The sequence below is a fragment of the Passer montanus genome, unplaced genomic scaffold, assembly GCF_014805655.1.
Source record: "Passer montanus isolate IOZ18808 unplaced genomic scaffold, ASM1480565v1 scaffold25, whole genome shotgun sequence".
Taxonomy (NCBI): domain Eukaryota; kingdom Metazoa; phylum Chordata; class Aves; order Passeriformes; family Passeridae; genus Passer; species Passer montanus.
In genome coordinates this window covers 3,532,656-3,560,370 of record NW_024367149.1, presented here as the reverse complement: position 1 = coordinate 3,560,370, position 27,715 = coordinate 3,532,656, and the positions used below count along the sequence as shown (strand labels likewise).

General features: G+C 38.8%; 1 protein-coding gene across 4 annotated transcripts in view; it reads left to right on the top strand.

Moving 5' to 3' along the window:
• The window catches only part of TESK2 (testis associated actin remodelling kinase 2), a 103,696-nt gene that overhangs the window by 45,271 nt on the left and 30,710 nt on the right, over positions 1-27,715 (top strand). For 2 of the 4 annotated variants that reach the window (XM_039711404.1, XM_039711403.1), the window contains exons 3-4: positions 9,150-9,271; positions 18,389-18,437. The exons of 1 other annotated variant lie outside the window; for it this stretch is intronic. In XM_039711404.1, the coding sequence (XP_039567338.1) occupies positions 9,150-9,271; positions 18,389-18,437 (171 nt within the window). The remainder of the gene's footprint in view (positions 1-9,149; positions 9,272-18,388; positions 18,438-27,715) is intronic. One more of the 4 variants, XM_039711406.1, reaches the window with a different exon arrangement.

Sequence of the window (27,715 nt, the reverse complement as noted above, 5' to 3'; positions counted from 1 at the left end):
TTGTCTTTTGTAGTGGTGTTGAAATATTTTAAGAAAATTTCCAAAACTATGCTTCCATAATACTGCTTCCTACAGTCCTGCTTGGCATCACTACTGTCAAGTCTAGAACTCTACTGAGTAACACAAATTAAAACAGGGTGAAACAGTTCTTACACTATGTTTCACTTTCTCTGATGGTGTCAGACAGCTTCTCTGTTGAAGAAAGAAAGAAAGAAAGAAATTATTTAGAAATTATGATAGAACTACCCTAAAAAAAAGTAGTTTAAGTAAAATTGTCCATTTTTGAAATGTATTTTTCACCTGTTTTGAAAACCTGGCCTCTCCTCAGCCTTGCTGAAGAGCTGATACCTGAAATGTCCGAGGTAAGTCTTTGTTGTCCTCACAAACAGAACGCTCACAAATTCTGTCAACAGTAAGAAAGACACTGATACTGTAACAAGTACCTTGCAATAGGAGATAACCCCCATTTGGATTTTGTGTTTAGCACAGTGACTGCTGTAGTTCAGAGTCCTTTGGGCCTTTGATTTCCTCCTGTCGGAAAAATGCCAATCTGGGTATCATTGTGCAGTTTTCCCAGGGCAGAACAGGTGGCAAGATTCCCTTGGCACCGAAATGTTTGTGTGCTTTTTTGTCTTGTTTTCCATAATAATTTCTCAAGCACGGTTAAATGAGATCTGTTTAGTTTTCTCTTCTGGATGGAGATGTGCTGGGTTGGCAGCTCTGGGATTTTCTGTGTTTTGCCAGCTGGCAAACATGCACATTTGTGTAAGCTCATTCATAGCTGATACTGAGAGACAGGTGCTGATTTACTGTTCTTCAAATAACTGTGCTGGCATATGTCCAGTATTAACATGACTGCGCCTAGAGAACAAGAGTGCATCACTTAAAAGCTTTGGGAGACACCTCTGAGGCACCTCCCTGGACTCCTATTTACTGGGACTGGCAGCAGGGGACAGTTAAATACATTTCAGTGATGGATTTCACTGCTTGTGCCTGGGGAGTGTCTGTGATGTTAATGCATACAAATGCATATGTGTTACTGCCTACTATGAAATGTAAAAATGAGAACTGCAAATTACTATTGATGGCACTAACAAAATAGAGATGCTTACAGTCTCAGATCCATAGGGAATGCTTCTCCATAGCTCCCTAGCAGCCATTGGAAGGGATTAGAGAAAGGAGCCTGTAGGACAGGGCTTCTTTTAATCTTTCCTTCTGCAGTTGTTGGTATTCTTATGCAAGCAATCCAAAGCTTCTTCCCGATAGATGCCGAGGCCATATCCAAACTCTAGGAACAGCTTCCCCCATCCACGTGCTCCCTGTGCCTGGGAGTCACCGCAGCTGCTGAGCCTCACTGAGGCTGGCACAGCCTGGGGCTGCTCTGGGGTGGCTGCAGGGCCCTTTGCACAGATAGCAGCTCTGCAAGGTGGGCACCCTCTGTGCGATGGTCTGGTGGCATTTGGGGTTGAGGAGAGGACAGAGCCTGGAACATCCGCTGGAGGGATCGATACCGAGACAGCGTTGCTTTGTTAACTAATCCGGAGCTGACGGTGTCTCACACTGACTCACTGCTGCTGCTTTGTAATGTTCACATCAGCTGCCTGCAGTTAAGTCCTGCAAATCCAATTCCTGAGCTTCCTAGCCTTTACAGGCCATGAGGAGACATAAGAAATTGCATGGCATATTTAATTAGCTACTTGTGTAAAAATCTAGCTCTCAAGAACAGCAGTTTAATGAAGGCTTAAATAACAAGAAATTACTTAGAATTTTTGGTTTTGACTGTAACCTGAAAGTTATTAACTGTATCAATTTATAAAAGCTGAAGTATCTTCAAGTAAGCAAAATGTGGCTTCTTCCTGCTCCCTGCTCTCTTTTTATGTGTGGTTATGATCAAGTTCTAAGTGCTGTGATTATAATAGCAGTAGTTGTATGTCAGTGGGCTCTGTTCTGAAAGGTGAGACAGACTTCCTTACTCATTTTTATTTGAAAGATTTATAAAGGAAATCTAAGGAAATTATTTCTGCCTCAAACAGAACTTTCTGTCAAGGCTCCCATACAGTTTTGAAAAGAAACCCCACAAATGTGTTTGAATACCAATGAGGAGAGTATTGGTGTAGTGGGGGGACGGTGTGCTCACTGCTAAACCGTTCATACACTATAAAAGTTAGAAGATACAATTTGTGTCAGGAAAACTCAGTCCAAAGTATTGATTTCTTCAAAAACATGTGCAGATTATGTAAGTATCATTATCTTTTATACAGGATAAACCCATAGTAACATGGGAAATATTTAACCATAAGTATTAAAAATTAAATGGAAAAATAGGAACACAGATACAGTACCTGATTATATATTATCCTTGGATGTTACAGCAGTCATTTGCAGATGTCAAGCTTCCAGTTTTCTGGCAGGTAGATAATATCACCTCAATTTTATAGACCAGTTAGGTAACAAAAGAAAGTGAGTAGCATGCTCAGGGCTGCTCAGTGAGCTGAGGACAGCTAATATTGAAAATGAGGAATAAGCTCTCAGTTATGAACTTCAAACTCATTATTTCTTTCTCTTTCCTGACTATAATATTACTCGGGTATAAAGTACATGGCTGAGCTGTTTACTGAGGTTGTGGTAAAGCAATGCTCTCCCAGCGTCTGTGTTCCATGTCCTGGATTGCAGAGGAGAGTTTATATGGTTACATTCTGCTAACTGGCTACAAAATCAGTCAACTTCCCCACCCTGGGCTGTGCCTGTTTATTTCTCATCTCAAACTGTGAAACAATAGTCCTCTGATGAATTTGTGCTTTCTCTCTAAATAAGACTGTAGTCTCTTTTTGCCTTTATGGCTTGATGGAGATCAAGTTAATGGCAGAGGCAGAGATATGTGCACAGATTCCTATCAATAAATGGTTTGTTTAAAATAAAAGGGTGCTCTATTTTTGGGCCCTGGTTCTAGATTACAGCAGGCAATGAAGAAAAACAAAATACAAAAGAAAAATTTAGGGTTTTATGGCACACAAGTGGATTTACAAAGTATCAATTGTACTGCTGTATTACTGATTAGAAATTCACTTTAGTTTGGAAAAAAAATGGATAATTTGATCGTAGGTGTGGAATAATCTCTAGTAATTGAACCTATTTCTTTGCTGAATTGGTGGTGCTAGAAGTTACTAAAGTTATCAAATTAGGACCTTTGTTTGACTAATACTGATCTTTTGTACTAAAGGGAAAATGTAAAGACTCCAGCTTTTTCTGTGTATTTCTCTCAAGTCATTTTAGTATTAGAAATTAGTGGAATCACAATTACTGCCAGACTTTTGAAAGGTTCTGGGGTTTATTTTGTGCCTAGTTTCTGCAGATCTTCTGAACCTGTGCTAAAGCTCTTGTAACACATGCTGACTAGTTTTGTTTGGCAAAGTTTTGTTACATTTGGCATGTCTCTCTTCTTGCTACAAGAAGTTGTAGTATAGTGACATTCTGTATTGCTGCTCTGAAAACAGCCACAACCCATCTGACTCTCTGGCATCAACTCAGCAGCCTACTATCATCTGAACTGGTGTATTTATTTCAGCTTCTATTTGTCATTGCAAATTTTCCTAGTGATATGGAAGTTTTGCTTTGGTACAGGCATCACTGCTATGCGTATCTGACAGTGGGCACCTTTTAATGTTAGGAAAAACATTTCAGATTACAGACTTAGAAGCACTGTGATCTGAGCTGAAGAACAGGTTTATCTTTGCTGAAGGGAGCTTTTTTCAATCAGCCACAGAGTTAAGGCATTCTTCTAACACATTCGTCCTCGAGGCATGAATATGTCCCTGTAAGTGTGATGACTTGGTGGCTTGGCTGTGAGACTTGATAAAATACAGCTGACCCTATGTTTTTTAAAAATATTTCTTGTGCTGTCACAGCAAGGAAGTAGTCTGTGTTTGAGAGAAGTTTTGTATCAGAGCCAAATTGCTGGTCTGCTTCCCTGTGAAAGACTTTTTTCCTGTCATTTGGTAGGCACTCTCATGAGGAACTCTTTTCTCTCTAACAGTGATTACTTCTATCATCTCACGTGCCCCACAAGCTTTATTGTTAACTCAATTAAAATTAAACTGTAAAACATTTAGTGTAAATGGCCTAGATTGGTAGCTAGGGGAATGTCTTAATCTCTTGTCATCAAAGAGAAAATTCTTGTAAATCAAATGAAGATGGAGAAGCAAACTCATGTAAGGTGAAATATTTGGACCAGAAGGGAATGCTTTCAAAATGGTGATTGGATGCATGGCAGCAAAGGTGAAGGTGAAATGGCCACATGGAGACCAAGGTGTGTAAAAGATTGAACAAAAAATTGGTGTGTGTGCTAAAGCAGCAACATGATTTCATGGAGTAGGCTGTATAAGTAAAGATCTGTAAATGTATTTAAGCAGTGAGGCTGGATGCCAGAAGGAGGGGAAGGTAAGGAAAAACTGGAAAGCTGTTAAATGAAGTTTGGAAGAGAACTATGACAAAATACTTCCAGCTATATAATGATGATTTGGAAAATAATGAAAATGCAATGAAAAACTAGGAGCACAGCTGAAAGCTGTGTTGGCAGATTTACAATATCAGTATTAGGAAATGTTCTTCAGATGTTTATTCCAGGGCCACCTGGAAAGGTACAGTGAATACAGATCAAAAAGGCCTTGTGAAAGATGAAATCAGGCTAGATTTCAGCTATTGCTTAAAAATACCTCCCCTTCAGTCCAGCAGAAAGTGGAAGTAATATAAATGTTTGGATTTTCAGAGAACCCTGACAGACGTGTATGATGTAATAGATAAATAATAATCTAAATTATATTTAATTTTTTTAACAATAAAGAACTTTACATCTAAGCAGCAAGCTGAACATTAAACCCACCAATTTTTGCATGATAATCTTCATGAACTTTACATAGTGACTACTTCTCTGGAATATGAGCCCTGCTGAATCACTATTATGAGATTTCCTTTAAATGCATCACTATTTCTTTACCTGTATCCATGACTTCCTCTACTTCCCACTTTCTTCTGAAGAAAGGTAAGGATCAGAACATGGTCTGATGTGAGCGGAGCCACACAGGTAACCACAGCCAGGTCAATGTCCAAAGTGCTTTGATCCTAGGAGAATCAGAGTGCAAAGGGACAGTTTAACTGCCTGTCAGCAATAAAACAGGGAGGCAATATCTGGTTACTGTGACCTTGGAGATGGAGTCACACACACAGGTAAGCAGACTGAGAAGCTGGAAGCGCGTGCAAAGCAGCTGTAGGATTGTCAGAATGTTTCTAAGCAGAGATGCCATGATCCAGACATTGCTGAAAGGTTATTTGGTCTGATATGCAAGGGGCCATAATTAATAATAATGTCAACAGCTTTAAAAGCTTCACAGCAGCCTGCAAGTTGCATCGGTGAGAGGTTTGAATTGCATGAGTGAATCCCTGTTTATGTTGAGTAGACAGGCATATGCCTGAGGCAAACTGCCTTGTAAACAAATGTTAAATTGGACCAGCAGTATTGCCAAAATATTTACTCATTTTCCTTCTGGAGTCAGGTGGTTGAAACATGACTTCCATGCTTTTATGGAACAGAGGTGGCCTGAAAGGAGAAGAAGGATTAAAACTAGTTTGCAGGGCTTTGGCATGCCATGCCATCATAGACACAAATTTTGTCTAGGGTATGGCTGATGGGTAAATAGGGATGGAGGGCAGAGCTGACAGCTCCTTCCATGTTGATAATTCAGTTTGGCTGAGACCTTGAAGACAGAACCTGTCATTTCCTTGTTGTCAATTTGTTCTTGCCATAGAAATGCTGTCAGTTGTGCTTCAGAGGAGAGAACATGGTTAATCTTAGGTGTGTTCCAGGTGATTAGCATTGTGCTCCATAATTTATAAATTGGTAGTTGATTTTATTCATAATATTGAGCATTGTCCTCTTGAGAAAGATGCCCTCTCGCCTCCAGTTCTGCTTCTTCCTCCTTGCTTAAAGGATAACTGCGAGAGAGGAAGAGTCCCTTTTTTCCCTTCTCCTTTGGTTTGATTAGGAATTTTGCTGTTCTGTCAGATCTTGCAGGAATACATCCTCCAACGTCAGAAGAATATACAGAACTTCAAATAAAAATGCTGGTGTTACCTTACTGTGTTCCTTTAAGTGAAACAAAGCATAGTGCAATGTTGGATACTATTTAGAGACCAGGTAATTGGACAGACTCTGCTGCTCTATTGTAAGTATAAGAAACCAGAGAATTTCTAGTAACTAGTATTTACAGAAACTATGTATTTCTAGTGTAAGAAACTCGAGAAATTTCCAAGCATGGGAAAAGTGATTTTATAAAACAAACAAAAGAAAAGCCTACTGACCTTGCCACCAAACCTTGTTCAGTCTGTCAAGATGGGAAAGACTGCAGGATAGCCTGAAACAGGATGAAAAATTTTGTCTTTGTAAAAGTAGCTCAGTTTTTTCTGGATGTGCAGTTAGTGCTGTGGACAGTCAGACCTTTGAGAAGCAGTTGTTGACCTCTTCTTGTTGCATATCAGACCTGAACATCCAGGAAGCATGCAAGACATAGGGACCCAAAAAGTTACCCACCTTATTTTCTTAGGTTTCCTTAGCTTAAGAAAAGCAGTCTGAACAAGGAGAAAGGTCCTACCATAAATTCTACTTTTACTTCAGAGTTGAGGAAAAAGAGCAGGAAATTGTGGCACAAAACTGATTGAATTATAGAAATGGGCAAGAAATTAAGAGGTAGCTGGCAGAGTTAATGAGAAGGCAAATACTCTTTAAGAGCACATTCCATCTGAGTTCCTGATCACCTTCTACCTGTATTCATTCCCTTTTGACAGACTTTGAAGCTTCTATGTTGGTGGAAAGCTCATTTCTGAGGAAATTGTTGAGAGCATCTCTCACTGTAGGAATTAACTTACTTCATATTTTTTCCTGTTCCCTAAAAACCCCAAATTACTCTGCCACAACACCCAAGATTCCTAACCTTTGTCTCAGAGGAAGTGTGTTGATTTAGCTGCTGCAGTGTATAGGTTCAAAGCATAGTCCTTTTTTCTTTATTTAAATTTACATTTTTGAAGTTTTCTAAGTCTATGAAAGCTAAGTCTATTTTAAACTTTTTCCCCTCACCTAAGGTATTACTTCTAGTAAAACTAAGGTATAACTAAAATATGTTTTAAAAGTGTCAGGGTAGACATTGACCTGTCCAACTTAGTTTGTTCATTCAAATTGGCTGGGTAAAATTAAAAATTAATGAAAGAACACAACTGACACAAGAAACCTGGCAAGTAACAATAAACCTCATCAACTTAACATGCAATCATCCTGCTTAAAACCAATAAGCATGCCAAACAGGCAAGACAGGTTGTGTTGAGAATGATTCTAGATTATCTTGTTGTAATACATTAAAGCTGTAGTTTGACCAGTTTTATTTTAAAACCAATATTACCACAGAAAGCAGGAGTTCCCATGCTTGTGAACTTGCTGTTGGTTTCTACTCAGTGCTGTTTTCTATATCCTTCTCCACCCCCTTTCCCTGATCCTTCTTGCACTGGGATTACTGGGTGACTGTAGGTGAGGCATTTGAGGAGCTCATGTACATAAGCAGGGGGGGAAGCAGGAGGAAAAGCATCTGAGGGCTATTTTTCTACTCAGTGCCTCAATGTTGTTTACCACACTCACCTGGGATGTTTCCAGTGCTACCCTATACCTGAAACTGGGACGGGAAGAGGCAACTTAGAAATGTTAAACCAGACACACACCTGAAACATGACACCCTTTCCTCCCTGTGCTGAATTCATGGGCTTTGTGCCTAGATGAGAATGTTTAGCTGAACTTGTGTCTAGGTGAGAATGTTTAGCTGAAACATGCCCCTTCTTCTTGCAGATAGTGGTGTGCAAATAGAACTTGAAAATGGGTGTCACTTGCTGCCTCAGAACTGCCAGGGAGTGAGCCTTACCTTCAAAACCCATACCCCATTTTCTTCTTGCATCTGCTTGTCATGGATTCAGTTTTTCTTTCTGTAATTAACATATCACAGCTAAAGGGGCCTCTTACTGGAAAAGATGAACAGTCTTCTGGAATAAAAGCAGACAGGCTGCTGTTGTTTAGAATGTAGGTAGTTTGTATGTACCTAAATCATAATGTTGATTTCAGTTTTAAATTAGAAAGCTGATGAGTCTTAAATTCCTGGAACACAGACCTTCCTAAGCTAATCTCCATAACATGAATGAATTTGCCATGGGGGTAATTCAGTGTTTTGAGAAATACATGTTTTCTATTTATGAGCTGCAGGTACTGATGTAGGAAGAAAATGGGAGCATGATTTCCATGAATACTACCAGTATGTGTGTGGGAATGCCCAACTGCAAGGAAATTCAAAGGCTTGGCAAGCCTTTCACTATTGTGACAGCTCCTTTCTAATAGTAGCACACATCTACATAGCACTTGACAGATGGACTGGTTTGAGTACCAAGTTAGCAATGGCCACAGCCCTGCATTTCTGGCTGGGGAAAGTGACACTGAACTAGGTGCTGCTGTTGTGCAATTGCCAGAGAAATTCTCTTTTTCCTGCTGACACTGTACAGCCACTACTGACACCTGGGTGAGGTGATCTCCTGTGCAGGAACCTCTCTGCTTTGCAGCAGGGGTTGGCAGGAATACTTTCAGTCCCCTGGATGTCAAAGCTGGATCACAGTCTGTTTTCAGAAGTAAACACTGAGTATCTCCAAAATCTGCCCTGTAGCTGTAAGTGACAGGTCCTTGTATAACACGTTCTGTGAACTATGACAGCAACCACTGCAGGGGGAAAAAAAGGATATGGGTGGAATGAAAATAAGTTTCATAGGTCTTGGAGTGGGAAACTTTTTCTCTGTGTACAAACAGATGGCTTCCTTCACTTGTACTAAGAAGCTGATAGTTGGGGTTTTTTTCAACTTCTCAAGCTTTCTGTCATCATGAGTTGCAAGAGAAGATCAAAATGGCATTTCACATTTGCATAGTATGCTTATAGAAAGTCATCTCTGTGGTAAAGACTGCAGAAATTGGTGTATGGATCACTTTTGTCATGAAGGACCTCTGCATTGCACTACAAAATCCTGGTTCTTCACTCTTTCATTTCATATCCTTACCATTTTTTGCTTCTATCCAATAGGTAAGGCACAGAACTTCAGACCAGGTAATGGCTTTGAAGATGAACACACTGAACAGCAACAGAGCAAACATGCTGAAAGAGGTTCAACTTATGAATAGACTCTCACATCCGAACATCTTAAGGTACACTGGCTTTTTTCTGAATCCTATAGAGACAGGCTGTCTTTAGGGCTCTCCTCTTTCCCATTTTTATTTAGTTATTTTTTGTTGTAGGTTTATCTGTTCTGAATATATTAGGATCAATGGCTAATTTAATAGATGAATGGGAGGAAGAAGAAAAGACTTACGAGAAAAAAAAACCAAACGTGGACATAATTTTGGTATCTGGAGTTTGACAGTCATGAGTAACTTATGTCAGAGAAAAACAAGTGCTCCCATTTTAAATTTCTGATGAATCAATAAAGTGATATGAAGAGTGAAATTTGGCTTCTTTTTGTGAATTTAAGTTATTGCAGATTTAACACTATTCAGCTAACTTATGGTTACTAATCTTAAAATTAAACAATGCAAAATGCCATAGCTGTTTCCTATTCTTAGGTCTGCTTCTTAGTTTTTAGGACTTTCTTATTGCAGTATTGCAAGGTGGGATAAGAAGGACTGAAGAAAAGAAGCTAGAGTTGAACTAATTTAATTTATATGCTCCTGGAAGGAAAAGGGTAGTTCTTGCTTTGCATTAGGTTACATACAAATCCAGAATGTTCCGATGTGTATCATGTTATTTCTTAAACCGTTTTAGTCTTGGTTTCTCTTCTATGGTGATGTGACAAGCAATTAACATAATTGGCTGAAGCCATAACATTATGAAACTTCAAGATGTGATGACAGTGCACCAAATGACCAGTTCTCCTAAGCTGCTGTTGCACACCTGGGATCCATTTCTGATCTCAGCTCTTTTGGAAAAGTTTTGGAGACACAGTGAACTCTGTTACTTAATTTCCTTTTCTTCGCCATTCTATTACATAGTACAGACATAATACTGATTCCTGAAATAGTTTTTAACCAGTTTTTCTGATCCTTGAAATCCTATCTCAGTCTTCATCAGCTGATTTGTGTCAATATTATCCTGTGTGTTTCCTTCAGTATTTACAAGGACACACATCAGAAGCATTTGAAGTATCCGTTAGGAGCATTCCATTACTTCATGTCTGTCTTCTATTATTCTTTTTCTTAAAACCTCAAAAACTTTTGAACTTAAAGAAATCTTACTTGTAGTAAACTTTGTTGGTTTTATCATAATATATTTATTCAAGTATTGTAGTGATCTATTGCTAAATGCAATTCCTAGTCTGTTTTCTCTGCTCTAAAGTGAGGTGCATTCCAAGCAACTCCTCCTTCTGTTTGTTTGTTGTTGTTATTTTTTTTTTAGATTTAAATTATATAATCTATCTGGTTATTTAGATTTCAGGATCATGAATTGTGTTTTATATTTATTCCCCACATTTTTCCTTAGTTTCTTTTTTTCGGAATCCTTTGATAAGCAGCATATAACCCTGGGACTGATAAAGCTGCTTTTCTAATAAGGTTTGTGAAAAGAGTAACTTTCCAAAGTAAAATTGGCATTGTCAGAATCATCAGCTCAGCATGCTTCATCAGTTTCTTTATCAACTTTGTGTGGTTGGTAAATCTTATTTTAAAAGATTCTGGCTCTATAGCTCTGTTCAAAATCAAGAATTTAATTTGGGATGGGATGAGGGAAAGTAATAAAAGGGGTATATTGACAGGTCAAAAGCATTCGGTTGTACCTAAATATAACCCTGCCCCCTCTTGAATGGGATTACAGAGGTATTGCTGAGAACAAAAATTATTGTGCTCTGTCCTGAGTAATTGCTGAAATTTAGGTGTCTTGTGAAGTAAAAGAGATCATATTTGTGATGTACTGGTCCCCTGTGGCTTTAGAGCCTAATGAATTCAGCAGTGCTACACAGATGGTCCTGAAGAAAGAATAATGTATTGATTTATATATGAAGCAGAAGAAGAATTTCATTTGTTCTTCCAGTTGTTATCCAGGATTGACAGAGAAATCTTTTTCTTTTTGTGCTCAAGTAAGCAGGTACAAGTGAATACATCAGAAATAAATTACTTAAATAGAAATGGACTATCTTGGCACAGTTTTTAAAGAAGAATTTGATTTGTGAATTGCTTGATTTGAGGCTTCTTCAAAAAAAGCAGGGCTCTCTGATAAAATACTGCCTTTTTCTTTTCTGTTAGGTAAATCCCCTTACTACAGGGAGCAGAGTTATTCCTGCAGGAAATGCAAATAAGAAAACAGTATTTAATTCTAGTTGGTTTTTTTACTGAATTATAATACACAGTAAAAACTACTACTTTTCTGTGTAGAAGATAGCTTGATGGTTTTATGTGTTAATGATGTGTCATTTAAGTTTTTGTTTAAATTTTACTGCAGTGTTTTCAATTTCTCTGTGTCTGGGAGAAGATTTTGCCCCTCTTAAATGTTACCTGCCTATGTGTCTGTATATACCTGTATATAAGCACACACATGCAAGCCTCTCCATTTAGGTTTCATAAACGTGTAAATCATTGGTTCTTCTGCTAGTCTTGTGAAACAGCTGCTTCCCACTTTAGAAACACGTAAAAATAATTAATACTAATTGGCACTTAAAGTGGTGAGAAGTTGTGTTGCTTGTTTGACAACATTGTGCTGTCAGATAAGAGCAGCTGAGTTGTATTGCAGAGAGGTTTTTAGGAAAATGTTCGACAGCAACGTGTTCCCACTGAAACATTTTCTGGGATTATTTTTGGAATTTTAATCTTGTGTTAGTATTTAAAGGGAACATCCTCTTCAAAGAAGTTCTAGTATATAACTTTCCCAGGGGCTATGAGCTATCTCAGTTTGCTGTTAAATATTTTCTTCACCTAATTTCTTTCCTTTGAAGTTCTTCTGTGTTACTGAGTAAGGTGTTTTGTCACTAGCATCAAGTTCACCTCTCTATTGATTAGCCACTGCATCTCCTCCACATGCCTTGAAGGTGTCCTCTGATTTTTACATAATACATCTCTGAGCTTCTTCATCTCCTCTGAGCTCTGGGGCTACCTACTGTTAACTTCCACTGTAAACAAGTTTCTTTCCTTCCTATTGCTTGCCAGTACAGATAGTAATGGGTTCTTAGGCTGAAATGTTGAGATCATATTGTGCAGTGGTTAATTGAACCAGGTGAGGGCTGCAAGGTGCTCTGCTATCAAATGGCTTGTAAAATTATAAAACTGGATAAACACTGGCTTTGCAGCCTCCAAAATCTGCTCTCAAACCATCTCAACGTGTGTAGGATAGCAAGTTAATGTTTTAGAAAGCAAATGTCAGCTTGAGCAATGAGGCATTTATTTTAGTATACTAAAACCTTCCTTAAGCTGGGAGTGTGGTTGTGTTTTTGAACATCCTGCTGAGTAATACCTCAAATTTGTTATTGAATCAATGTTTTTGTCCGAGAGCTCTTCTGTAGTTTATATAGTTGTTATGGAAAGAAAGCTTCTTCTTCCTCATAGTGCATTTGGTAGCCCAGGATCATCATGATCCTTTGGGTAAGTAAAAAACCCATCCCTTTGCCTGTGCTCTAAAATATATAACAGCTTTTTACAAGCTGTCCATTCCAATGTGCCCACAGTTAGCTTCAAGATGTTATTGCGAAGATTTTGGTATTTGTGTTGTTGATTGCACTAATGTGACTAATAAATATTGCTGATCGTTTGAAACTGCTTTTTCTTCTGGGCTGTCCATATCAACTCCTTTTCAGAGTTACAGATGCTTTTTTTGAGGTTTTTATCCAGACTCTGGTCACTCTTCTGGAGTGTGAATTTGTCAGTAGTTGCTGACTTCCTTCCATTCCTGAGCTCAGTAGAGATTACCTAAAGGTGCATCTGTGTTTTACCTTGCTGATGCTTTTGCACATCTTGAGGAGATGGAATTGGGTCAAAGTGTTTCAGCTTCTCTTGATGAGTTTCAGTTTTACTTGGTGAAGTACTGATCTGGGTATTTAGGCTTTAAAAGCAACAGGCTTTATTTGCCATGAAGCAAGAGGCTAACTTTAAATCTCCACGCTCATTTCATTGTTTCTGCACTCAAATTCTGCTCTTGGCCAGCCATATAGATCCATCTTGCTTAGAAATGTAAGTGAAGACTTTAGTTTTCACTTACCAAGTCCCCAGTAAGTCTACCATCCCCATGGTAGGATCATAAAGATTCCAGTGGTCAAATATGTGTGTATATGTAAGCTGCTAATGTATTTTCCATGAAGAAAATGAGAGACTGCCCTCTATTAGAGGATTTATTTTGGCAAAAAATAGAACTTCTTTTTCAGTCTGTTAAGGATATTTTAGAAGACTCCAGCTCTTGTAGCTAGACAGGCATGATGGTAAAAAATAGGGGATTTGGGAGTTTTTTTGTCTCCCTTCCTCTTGTTTCTTATTTCAGCTAGCAGATTCTACAGGCAGAGTAGGTGTTAACTACAATGTAGTAACTTTTTGTTCAGTCACTGTCTATGTTTATAACAAACTATGTATGAGACCTGCTTATCTTTTTGGTTTACTGGTTTTTCTCCAGGGTCTGGGCTGGGGACATTTTAGGAGTGGACAGGGCAGAAGCAGACAAATGGTGTTCAAGGAGTGTTTTCTTTGTTTCTACCATCAACCTCACCTCCTGTCTCCATCTCACTCCTGCATACAAATTAAACATGGAGAATTAAAATGCTTTTCTTCCTCTGATCTACATTTCTTCCTGCCTTGGCTGTGGGATGTGCTGGTTTTATCACATCTTCCCTCAGATGGTGAGAGGAGGTGTGGACAAGTGAGCCGAGGTTGGGGTTTGTACCATGTGATGTTTACTATAGCCACTGTGTTTTTCTCCTACAGGTTAGCTGATACATGGCAACACTGTAATTGCTGGAGTTAGGGAAAACAGGGGTTTGGAGCATTTCTCCACTTCTTGATTAGCTTGTGTCCTGTTTAAAGTGCACTGCTCTTCAAGGGTAGGGTTAGCTCAAGTGCCATGGTTATGAAAGGTCTGGTGTAGGCTTGTAGATGTGTTCTGTCATTTTGTTGCTTTCCTGAATGCTGCTGCTGTAGTCATGAGTTTTCACCCAAATCAAAGTAAGAAAATTGGTCTGGAAAGGACTCAAGAAATCTCCATCTTGTGTCCTGAGCTTAGGAGCCTTCAGTCTACAGTCTGAGAGACCTGATAGCTTTTGTTTTTTTTTTTGGTAATATCTTACAGATGTGTTTTTCTCATACAAATGAAATGGTGTGCTACCAATGATTCTCCATCTCTTGTGCTGTCTCTTAAATTGGTGTATCTTCAATTTTGAGGTAGAATTTCAGTCTTTAATATCACTATTGTTTGCATGAAAAAGTATTTCTTTATTTGATCTGTACCTTGGGGACTTAATTTAAAACATTCTGTACACAGAAAGTCTTAGCTCATGTCTTAAGTGTTCTCGTGGGAGCACTTGAGGTATTGCTGCGTGTTTGGCTGTGAGCATGCAGGCAGATTGACTCATTGATTAAATCCATCTTCTTGTGTGTGCAGCACACAAATAAGCACACTGTGTGCATATTCCATGAACTCCTTTCAAGGAGAATTTTATTTCATCCCCTTTGAGACAAATCTATCACCCTGGGAACACAACACCAGGGTGGTTGGGTGTTTTTTTTGGTGTGTGTAGTTTTATCCTTTCAAACCTTCCTTTTGGTAAAATTGCTTGTGATGGGCATTGTTACAATAGCCAGAAGGATGAATTTGGTCTTTTAACATCCTTTGTCCTGTACTGAACAGTGCTTTAACAGGAAAGAAAATTGCATTTTATTCTCTTTGTGTCATGTGGTTATCAAAAAGGAGTATTTTAGAAAGACTGTACAAGGCAGCAGAAGAGAGGCTCTATGTATTGTGTATAATATGTTACTGAAATTATAGGTTAAATACCTTACCTCTTCTGGAAACAAGGTGCAAGTGTAGAAAGCTTAAAATACATTTTTAATCTTAGCATGGTGCCTAAACCATTAAGGAAGGCCTTAATGCAGACTTAATGTTTTTATTTGCCCTAGTCCTTCTCAAAGTCAGTGCAATGAAAAAATCATGTGTCTCCTGACCTTTTGTCTCTGTTACTGAGCCTGTACTAGAGGCTTTTGCATTGGTGTGTTTGGTTTGTTTCTTTTGTTTAATGTTATCAAAGTGCTGAATTTTCTCATACAAACAGTAGATTTTGGAGGGCATCAATTTCTTTTGTTCAACTGTAGCTGCCCCAGGTTTATCCACAGAGCAGGAATGTGTCCCAGTGAAGTTCTTTTAACTGGAAGCATGTGTTCAGTGTCTGGATGTCCACAGAGGCTGTATGATCTGGATATTAGTTTTGCTTGATAAATTAAGGCAGATTTCAGACTGAGGCTACAGTATTTAGTCTCCCCTTGTCTGTCCAGAATTTTCTCCCTTGCCATCTGACTGAAAATAGTTTGTATAACCACTGTAAAGGACTAAGAAATATCCAGACTTCTCTTGGTTTTGTTTAGGAGGACAGGTTTTCCAGATTGGCTGTTTATAAAACGAGATTTCCAGCATGTGTGTAGATTGCTGACATTTGTTAGAAAGCATTTGGTAGTGGAAATGGGCTGCACTCTATTTACTGGGGTGGACTCAAGTATCATCCTTTCTATTTGCAGCTTCTAGCAGAACTTTTCCAACCAGATTTTGGAAGTGTTTCAGCTTGCTGATAAGGCCAGATACACGGTCTTGAAAATAAACTTCCTTAAATCTGCAAATGATCTCCTGTTTTGTGGATGATTGGCCTATTGGAGCTCCTTCCAGCTAGAAATGCTTATAGGAAGTGTGACCTTTGGCTGACAAGACATTCTGCTGAAGTTCACCTACAAGCACATTTTGGCTCAGGAGACAGTGTGTCTAGCCAACAGGAATAATCTCAGCTGTGCTGGAGCAGCATGTCAGCTTCCTATCCACAGAGTTTGGAATCTCATCTGGGGCAATCTCAGAAATTGAAACCATGTTAAATCTTGCTTGGTAACTGTATTTCCCAGTAGCAGCTGGGTGCATTATCTTTTAGTGAAAATCCTTTCCAACAATGTCTTGTAGCTGTTCTTGGCTTAACCAAGTGCCTTATTATTGCTTGATAAAACAGCTAAGCAGAAGTTTTCCAGGAACTTGGATTGCTAGAGGTCTGTTCTATCAATCTATTTTCCAGAGCCTGAAAACTGAGATTCATTCACACAAAGTTTAAATGGCTTCAGTATGTTTCTTGTAAGCTCATTAATTCTGTCTTTATCAGTGTAGTTGGTTTCTCTTTTCCTGGGTAATAGTTTCTAAATATGTGGGGTTTATAAATGTATCTTTATGTCCACATTTTTTTCCATGAGATCATGATGTGGAGCTTTGAGTTTTGATTCTTAGTAGAAATCCTAAGCATGTGAGAATTTTTAAACTCTTACTCTTGGTAACTTGTTTCAATGTCTCTGCTGCCTTAGGCATGGGTTCACAAAGGCAACAGGTATGTTTCCATTGAGACTTCCCTTGACCAAAACAGATGAAAACATTATTATTTTAAATGACTTAATCTCAGTTTTTGTCGAATGAAAATATTGCCATAGCAGGTTAACTTTGTGTGATTGATAGAGAAGATAGTACTTTGGAAAGCTGTTTTATAGAGAAATTAATATATTGGAACTGTGTATTTTCCATTTTTGCTTGTGAGTAAAGCCATTAACACCATGCCTGATAGCTCTGGAGACTTTCAGAATGCACTAAGAAATAGATTTCTGCTCTGTAGAAGTCTGGGTTTCCTCATCTTAGGAAGCTTAATTTGTCAGTTTCTTTACAAAATTGCTCATATGCTGATTGCTGTATGAAGTGAAAGTCAGAACGAGCAATGCTTTGTGTACGTGCTCTATCTAAAAAGTTTCTTCCCTTTCTCCTGAGGGTCTCATCATGCCCTATGATTCTACATTAAACAAGAGGAATTGGATTTTCAGTGTTTCTCAAATTAAAACTCCTATATTCAGGGAATATTGTTTGAGTGTTTGAGGTAAGAGCAGGCAGTAGAAGTTCTGATTCAAGTCTTGCTGCTTCTTAGGTTATAAAAACAGATTTCCACAGCTCAGATTATGCAAAGGACTTTACCTATATTATTTTTCTTTGGCTGCTTGTAATTTGCCAGTCAGCTGTTAGACAACAGAACAGTGAGGATCATTCATTTCTTCAAAAGCAGCTTAGCTGAACCAGCACTACATGTCTTGCATCATTTTGTGTTTAAATTCGGAAGTGTTTCAGGATATAAAAGGTCCTTTTCCTTTGAGTTGTTGTCCACAAGATTCCTGTCACATTTAATGAGATCATACATGTTTAGGTCTTACTTGCAAAATGGAAATTTATGAACACTATGAAAATGACAGACAACTTGTTTTTTCTTGCTGAGACCAAAATCTAAATGCTAAAACTGAGAATTAGTTAATCTATAAAGAACAAACACTTGAACTATCCAGGGAAGACTCTAAAGAATTTAAAATTTCAGCTTTACTGAACTTTCTCACAGGAAATGTTTACTGGTAGCATTAATTTACATTTTGTCACTTTTCAGTTCAGCTTGTATGGTGGTAAAAATGAGCTTTCAGTTGTTTATGGCACATTCTGTTGCTTTCCAGAGAAACCAAGGGTGGCAATCATTGCTATTAACAGCAGGAGTCTGAAAATTGTGCAGTGTAGTAACAATGTGTGTATACTGGATACTATTGAAACTTCTATCCAAGTGTTGGAAAGAGGAGTTGGGGAGGGGAAGTATACACTGCATATGTGCCCTCATGTTCCTGAGTCATTAAGAATGGGATAGGAAGAAACATCTTTATGCTTAAACAGCAAAATGCAAAGGGAAGTAATTTTCTGTTTATGCAGACCAACAGAGGATTACTTGGCTTAAACTTCCTTAAAATAGGATTTTGAGACTGTTCCTTTCTGCATAAATCATTATATGCTGGCCTTTGCTTATAGTCAAATTAGTAACTTTCCATTTTGAGGTTGAGCTGTCTCCTGTGCTCTCTTGGAGCTGCTAATTCAAATTATATTGTAGTGTAGATACATGATTTTTTGTGCTGAGATGTTTAAGTAATCAGTGGTGAGGGAGGCTGAATTTTTTCTTTCCTCCTTTTTTAGTGTATCCTATATTAGTTTTTTAAAGAACAAAAAAGAGGGGGGGAAAAAAGCCCAAACCACTTTTCTTTTCTTGTTTCTTGTAGGTTTATGGGTGTCTGTGTGCATAAAGGACAGCTGCACGCTCTTACTGAGGTAAGACTATTTCATGATATACATACTGAATATGAAATACTCAGTTCTCAGGGCAGATTCTGCTATTGCCATTCACCTTGAGTGAAGGTTCTTCTATGGTGACTGGTGAGTTAACCACTCACTATTTGCTGTGTTAAGGGAAGACAGCAGAATCAGTCCTCAGAACTCCAATTATGGCCCTTGTATGTCTTTTCTTCTCACTTATTAAGGTGGAAAAAAAAATCACAGTAAGAACATAAGACTTCACTGATAACGTTCTAAATGAGAGATGTGCATTACCATTGAGCTGCCCATAAATATTATTTGTTTCAGTGACATTGCCTTGTATTTAAGTCTTATTTCTACTCCATTTGTACATTTCGCAAGTGAATCAATAACGTTTCAGCTGGGTCCTTATTGTATTCACTCCCTGCCACTTTCATATTACAGCTTAATCTGGGTCCCATAAAAAGGAATTACTCCATTGCCCATGTACCCTGGCCAAGATCTAGGTATCAAATATGAAGCTGAAGTTTCCATTCATATGAGTTCCCACCCAGCTTTATTGGGTAGTGTGTTTAATCCCCCTGTACTTCTCAGAAAAACAAGTAGAGAGTATTCTCTTGTTAAGAATAGTGCTGCCTGTTTTGAGTCAAAATTGATAAAATGCTTTGCCTGTTGAATTAATTTGAGTACAGACTGAAAGAAAACTCAGTTTGTAAATTTAATGTTTCTTATTTACTTCAGTTTTGTAGGAACTGCTCAATTAAAAGATTAACCCTTTCCCACCCTCCCAAAGACAAGTCTGTTATTAATTAGCAATTTAAGCAGGTTCCTGGTATGGTGTGCTTGCCAAGAACTGCTGTAAAATGAGGAGACTGAGGAGCTGTATGCCAATTAGCAGGATATGTGTCACCATCACTTTCTGTAACTTACAGAAGCCACTCTTAGGCAAAGATGCACATATGTGGGCAGTGAATTTCTCCACCTTCTGGGGTGACAATGATGCAGTCTGGTTCAGTGTCTGTATTTCTAGTAGAGCAAAGGTAAAGACACTTCCAGAAATTTCAAGATACAGCATGAGTGTGAGCACTTTGCCATGAGAGGGACAGTTTATTTGATTTATTCTTTCTGTTTTTTTTTTTCCTCCTCCCTGTGCTCAGTAGAAGAAACATTCCTAAGATGGCTGATCAAGTTATTCAGGCAGGCTTTGCTAACATTATTGCTGATTTCTTTTGGCTATCTGGTAAATTGAAACAGGGAGGTTTTCAGCCATTCCACTCACTAAACATTGTCGTAGAAGAGGTGGAGCTTCATAATGCTTTATTGTACTAAAACTTGGAAGATTTTGCTCAATGTGGGTTTTTTTGTTTGGTTATTTTTTCCCTTCCTTCACAGCAGTTGCTTACCATTTAAATAACCCTCCCCACCCAAAAAGCCAAGAAAATGAAAACAGCACAGATGCTTCCTCATAGCGAGCTAACTTTGTAGCTGCTGCTTTGTTCAGCTATTTTTGAGTTCTTGGCAAGCAAATAAATCTAAGAAAGACTTCAAAGAATAGCTTTTTATAGTAATAATTCAGAATAACAGAAGAGATTCCTGAAGCATCTTGAGACCAAAAAGGAAAAGAAGTTTACTGCAACACTTTGAGAAACATAAAGCTTAGTGACATATTATAAAAGTATAATTAGTGATTACTGCTTTTCTTCTGTGGACAAAGGTGAGCATTTAATGCCTTCAATAGGAAAATCCATGACAGAAATGGATGCTGTAGTAAATCCACACACAATTTTGCCCAGTAACATAGCTATTCTTTGATTTTATAGAGCTTTTAAAAGTCAAAAACTGTAAATGTTCCAAGTGGTGGAATTGCCTTTCTGGCAACGGTAGTAGCATTTTTCATCTTCAAGTGTGTGTAGAGTAATAGTTGAATTCTGAAGGCTTCTGGAGGTTGGAGAAGGGGGCTGAAACAACGAGCTGAAGGAGTTATTAGTAAGACAGGGTGAATCACCAGTTCAAATATAGCACAGGAGGATAAACAAATTGGCCACTGTCTCGTGGCTTTTTTCAGCTTGTGGTCCACAAAGGTGGTCTCCTTGCTCCCAGTGCTCAGCATAATTGACACCAGCCTGGCACTGCAAGTGCTCAGAACTTCTGCCAAGGTTTCAGTTCTTTGGAGGTGAAACTGTTGATTCAGAGGCCCATTGGTCAATAGGGGTCTGAGTCACTGTAGTGAGAATCCTCTGGCAATTGCCTGTGCTGGACCTGTTCTGTAATGAGTTTAATTATCCCTTCTTGTGTTTTGAGAGTACAGTTGATGATATGCCTATGTATGAGGGATACATCACTTAGAGCTTATGGCTGAGGGCAGCATGATGGGAAATCATGTTTATTTTATATATGTGTATGTTTCCATAACAGAAGAAGTTGAGAACTTTTGCCAAATGTTTGGTGACTGGATTTAGACAACTTGTGCTATTAAAAGGCAAGGCAACCTCAAATGGTGTTAGAAGAGCACTGAGGATTTTGTAAACCTGTTAAGGGGCTGCATTAGGAATATGCAGCACTTTGTTATTGGAAGGCGGAGTTTGAAGCATTACAGATTTCTTTTCTTGCATATTTACAGACACAGGAGGCCTAAACACAGGAGTGGATCATGCAGAGCGGGTTTTTGCCTGAGGAAGGTGTTGATCCTATGTATGCCTTGGGATTTTCCCTTTTGGCAGCATTTTGTGTTGATTTAATTTTCCTCTCTCAAGTGGTTTTTGTTTTTAAAACTCTTGAGCAAGAGGCAGTTTCTGTTTGTTTTGGTTTCTTCTTTTTTCAAAATAAGAATGGAATTGTTTAATTATAGACTGCAGTAAGACTTTGGCCTTGTTCTGAATCCACAGTCTTATCAGTTTTGATAATCCAATATTTTTTTTTTAAGTTCTCAAGCCAGAAGCTATGGTATATGCCTCTTCTGAAGTAATTCAATATCCTTAGATTGACAGAGCAGCTTAGGCTGCCAAGGACCTCTATCCCTGCAAGCACTAAGTTAAGAAACATTTAAGGCAAGCAAAGTAAATGCTTTAATAGGTGTATCACCCAAATGAGCTGGCAGGCATTAGACTGCCTCACTGACGTTGAGCTCATGAGCTCAGATTTGCCATGCTTGTTTTCTCTAAACCCAGAAACTGGGTATTCCTTTCTCAGCATTCAGCTCTAATCTGAAGCTGCTGATTTGTTTCTTCAGCTACAGGCATCTGCAGTGCTTCCTGCTGTACTCACATGCCTCTCCAAACTAATTTCAGCCTTTCCCTCAGGCCTCTCTGTGTTTTCCAGCCACTTTCCTAATCTGACAACTCTCTTCACTTCCATTTCCTGGCACACAGCAGTATCCTAAGTCTGGAGAAACTTGCAGAGTAGCAGAGTGTCTGGTGTCAGCATGGGGTGCTGCAGAGCATTCAGAGGCAGACAGACAGTGTGTGCTCAGGGGACATGGAGCCCGAGCCAGTGGGGAATGGCTCAATAGCAATTGTGTGTGATTTTATCCCATACACATCTACCATGGAATGGCTGCGTGAGCAAACATCCATTTTAGATGGAAGACAAGCAAATTTGTTTGTTGTAAGTTTTATAGGTCTGTGCTATTATACTGAAACAGATAACAGCATAAAGTCTAGCATATAAAAACCACTTAATACCTTCTTGCAGATCTTGAATTGTTTGTTGAACTCAGTTAAACAGGTTTATCTGAATTTCTAAGAGACGGGTCAGGCTAAAATCTTGTTATAATTAGATGTATATTTATATATGCACAGAATAAGTCATACAGCTTGATAATCCTTTCTGGAAGGAAATGAAAGCCTTGGCAGTTGTGTGTATAGATGATAAGAATGGAAAGTTATTGTGTGTTGATTGGGATACCTTGAAATTGCAGTGCTTCGGGGACAATAGTGAATTGTTGCAACAGAAGTTTTATGACTATTAATTCATACTGGATGATAGTAAAATGTGTGCAAATGCACTGCTGCCACAATGTGATTGCTCAGTGTGGGATCTGACATGCACTGGAACTTTCTCAGGCAGAGAGCAGGGCTGTTGCAGTGTGGTAGTTGGGTGATGGAGGGGTAGGACAGTATTGTTTCAGCCAGCAGTGTGTGAGCTGAGAGCTGCCTGAGATGCTCTCCTGGAGTCTTTTACATTTGATCCTTGCTGGTGACTTGCAGAGTCAGACTCATGGAACACGTGACACCACACCAGATAGCTGGAGTGGAATCAGAAGCACTCGTTGGGCAGCCATGGTTTTTTGGTGCTGTTTCATGTTTTCAGTGGGAAAAGTGCTAAATCCCCTGTCATGAAAATGCCAATGTCCTTTGAAGAGAGAGGGTTTTTTTCAGTAAGTTCTTTGGTGATAACTGAGAACTTCTCTTCTTTGCTTTCCTTCTCAACAGCAATAATTTAAGTAAACAATAAATGCAATTAGTGGAGTTTCAGATTTTTGGAGACCTTCCTTTTTTAGCATTTTTTCTTTATTACTTTTGGAGATAGCATTAACTAGAAAGAAAAAATATTGAAAGCTTAAAAAATTCAGAATTGTTTCAATTGTGCTGAGTTGCGCTTTTACACAAGGGCTAGAAGGTAAGTTCTTAAAGTGGGAAGATTTTTCTGACATACAGCTTTCACAAGCAGAGTAAATAATTAAAGGTATTTCATTCTTCTTTCTTTTTTCCTCCCCTCAGTTCTTGGTTATCTTTCTGTAGAGGGCCTTTGACTCTAGAGTGGAGAAAACCAGACAGACATCACTTAGTTCTCTTCTTCTGAAGCTCTATGCTACAGCTAAAATTGTAGTAGTATATAGTGGTTGTAAATGTATGTAGTCATACATTTCCTTCCAGATGGCAATTGCACACTTGTGAAAGTTTTAAAAAGGCCTGAAGTACCATTCCTTCCCTGCTCCCTCCTTGCCTCATCTCCTGTAAGACTCTCTAATCCTTATTTTTGTTCCTCCAGTGTGATTCATACTGTTTGAGTAACTTTAGTTTTGCTCATGTAGCACTACAAATATTTAGCTCAGCTTTGGTGCTGGCAGTAGGCTGTGAGCTCTGGAGAACTTGGTGTCTTTAGAACTGTAGTTCCTATTAGCAGTCATTCTGCAAATATTTCATGCAGCAAAGGAATTGTTCCTGCTTTAGGTATTACCTGTTTACAGCTGACATTTAGTTCCTGGATAAGTTGGCTCTGGTGGTATTTGTCAAAAAAAAATCCCAAAGTATGGTGTGAAGTCTGAGCTTGGAAACGACTGAAGAGGAAGTTACTGTTGTGCTTAAGGTAGCACAAAGTAGAAAATTAAAAAAAATTAAAGGACTTCATTTTCATCCTGTTAGAAAATATTACTTATTTCCTGGATACTCCTGTCCAATTTCTAGCAAAAAACCCAACAGTTCAGAGATTTATATAGGGAAGTCCTTGAATTCATGTTAGATAGGTGTACTATCTAATGTGTTCAATGAAGCCATACTGAGTAGAGGCTCCCAGATCAGTTTGTATTCTTTGATATCTTGTACTTACTAATGCTTGTACATTACCTGCCCTTGCTTATTGAAATATTTCTTAGACACTTTATATAGTCCTTCTGACTGAAGTATTGGAAAAAGAAAACTCAAAAGGAGGAGGAAAAAAGCAGAAGGGTGGGAGAACGCTAAAGGTAATTTTGTCCTTTATCTCTTCTTGGATTTTGGACATAATTCTACTCCAGTTTGGTCTCATTTGCATACATGAAGCATCTCCCTTGAATGTATGAAGGTCTTGGGCAGTATGTAAAGTTATTCTATGGTTTTGTGGCACTGGTCACTGGTTTTACTTTCTAGAGGAGCAACATGAGCAATGGTGCAAGCTTTCTCTTGGATATTTGTTTACAGCTCAGAAAATAGAATATATCTGTTAATTCTAAATGTCTTTTCTTTAGGGGAATGAGTCTTAATACAGAACAGTGTAAAGAGGGCATTTACTTTGGAGTAACTTAAAAAAAAAAAACATCATGCAATGATGACAAATGATCTTTCTGATGACTTCCAGCAACTGACAGCCAGAATTTTTAAATGCCTCCTGGCTGTAGGATGCAGCAAGAAGGGCTTTGGTTTCAACTTTATAAGAACTCAAAGTATGCATAAAATTCTGCAGATTAAATTTATCCTTGTGATCTCTCAGCCAATGAATAGCATGACCTGTGGATTAATGCTGTAATAAACCTCTGCTTGCTGGCTCTATCCCCTTTTTCTGTGGTTCAGATACTTTTTGTAGCATTAATTGGAGCTACAGCTTCACTTTATGAATGAAGAGTCCTTTCAGTGGTGCTGTGCTAGTGCTGGAAAATAACATGCAGAGACAATCTGGGCCTCCACAGGTATAAAACCCCAGCACCAGGAGAGTAAGTTTAGCCCTGTTTGAAAGTATGTCAGAGGTATTGAGTCCTCTGCTAAGCTATGGTTACTTTGTATCTTTCCTGGAATGGACTTGAGTTTTAGACCTGGATGTATTTAGTTCCAGGAATATATGCTCTGATGACAAGAATAGCTCTGTGGTATAAAACTAGAAGTATCTATTGCTGTTATTTACTTGCCTTTTTTGCTGCTTTTGTTGTAAAACTAGAAGTCCAGCCAGCACATATCCATGTTATTTCCTGTGTTAATTTGGTTGTTTGGGTTGTTTAGCTTTTCCCTTACAGGAGTCATTAAGAGTGAGACCTTGCATGTACTTGCCTCAGGGTCAACAGAAAACCATTCACTCAGAGCCCAGGGATGTGACCTCTGGAGAAGAGTAATGGTGACTGTGTCTGATGCAGCAGCAGTTGCACTCCCCATTAATGACTGTGAGCAATCACTGTAGGACCCTGGAAGAGCGAGGTCATGGCAGCAAAAGTGGGATTTAAAACAGCGTGAGGAAATAGCTCAGGGATTAGGAAGACTAGGCTAGTCTGTAATGTAAAAGGTGAGAAATCATCCCATTTCATTGGCACTGTTTTTCCCAGCACTAAATTAGGATACATGGATCATGAGAAGTCTCTTAGGGCTGTTTGCTGTCTGTATAGTGCTTTTTTCTCAGAATGGCTGAGGCTGAAAGGGACTTCTGGATGTCACCTGGTCCAACCTCCCTGCTCAAGCAGGGCCACCTAGGGCCAGCTGGGGCTGGTTGCCAAGACCTGGTCATGGAATCACAGAATGGTTTTGGTTTGAGAGGTGCCTTGAAAGATCATCTTGTTCAAACCTCCCCTGCCATGGACACAGACAGCTTCCAATAAACCAGGTTGCTCAAAGCCCCATCCGGTGTGGTGCTCAACACTTCCAGGGATGGGGCATTCACAGCTTCTCTGAGCAACCCATGCCAGTGTCTCACCACCCCCATGGCAAAGAATTTCTTCCTAAGATCCTAGATCTAAACCTATTCTCAGTTTAAAAGCATTCCTGCTTGGCCTTTTGAAAGGTCTCTCTCCATCTTTCCTGTAGTTTCCTTCAGGTACTGGAAGGCTGCAGTTAGGTCAGCCTTTTTTTCTCCAGCTTGGACAATCGCAATTCTCTCAGCCTTTCCTCAAAGGAGAGGTGCTCCATCCTTCTGATCATCTTGATGGCCCGTTACATTTGTGCTCTTGAGAAAAATTACTTATCTTGCCACAGAAAAATTGTTGCGAGTTAGTAGGTGCTTTAAAATATCATGTTAATTCTATCATCCTTTATTAAAATAATAAAAACTATGGTAAATAGTGATAAGGTAAACATACAAGATGCAAAAAAACTGTTACCATGTGCCTGCTTACTGGCACATCTGAATATTGATTTATCTTTTGGGGTTAAAAAACCCAACCAACTAAACTTGTACAGAAAGACAAGCCTATTGCCTGTGCTTTCTACTTCATTGCGAGCACCAGGACTCAGTTAGGAAGAACTCAAAAGTTTTATCACCTTTGTTGTTGCATGCAGCAGCTACCTACTGAAAAGAGAAAGGTATAGGCAATAGGGACTTTTCTTACAGCTGAAAAATTAGGAAGCTTCTGTTTATATTCCAATATGAATGTGTTTATAAGATGACAGACCATCTAGCAATAGATGATAGCAGTCTTTAGCACTATCTTTTTGAAATGATAAAAGTTCTGATTCTTTAAAGTGAAAAGCTTTGGGATGTGTTTTGGGTTTCTTTTTTCAAAGTATAATTTTTAGCTTTTGCTTAATTATTGTGACAAAAAAGATATCTATAAATGTGACTATTAAGTACATGGATGTGTGTATGTATCTGACAAGTTATTTGTTTGGTACTACATATAGATCTTGGGCTTAGTTGTTTCTGTGTCACTTGCAAAATGATTTCTACTATATCTTTGATCATTTTGAAATGCAGTTATAATTCTTTTTATAAGCTTGGTTTGGTGCCGACACTTCCCTTCATCTCTTGATTGTTCATAGTAGAATTTTAAAAATACTTGTCAACACTTGAGCCATATTTGGTCTTATTTTTGCACTCTTCACAGCATATGGACTGTCAGTTTCAGTTTTGCTGGAACAGTTCACTTAGGTTCTCAGTTCAATTTATAAAAAGTGGCTGAATGTGCTCTCAGCAAATGTAGTTTGTGCCTTGACACACAGCTCTACCTCATCCTTTCCCTGTGCTGTGCGAGGCATTGTACTGTTTCATCTTCGTCCTTTTTCCCCTGGTTTTATTCTCTTCAGAGCAGTACAGCACGTCTCTCTTCAACCTGAGACATCCCCATATGAAAGACACACAGCAGTTTGCAAAACTGAAGAGGCCCATTGCTGGTCCCTTGATGCTGTCAAGAAGCACAGGTGCCTCTAGAAGGAGCCGTGCCCTGATTCACTGGAGAGTGCTGGACAAACCAGCTGTACTGGCTTAGTGGGGGGCAGTGTCTGCCCTAACTATATTTTTTAAAGAGTGCATGAGAAAGCAGTAAAAGTTAAAATTCTGTTTTCGGTGATGGCTCAATATAGGTTATCAACTCTGAGAAAGCTGAGTGAAGGTCAGAAGAATCTGAACACCCTCATCTGTTTTATCAGCTAAAGATTTCATTTTTGTTGAAATGATTCTGTAGACACTTGCACTGAGCTTGTTCAACCAGCTGAAGAGTTGCAGACTCTGGTACCATGTGTACCCTGTGCTGAGATCTGAATCAGGCTGATTAACAATAAGGATTAACCTGACATCTGAATACATCAGTGGATGCAAAATCAAATCTAAATATGGTGCATGTAATAAGTAAATTAGACTGTTTAAAGTAAGTAGTTTAAAAAGCTTGCAGAAAACGGAGGGGG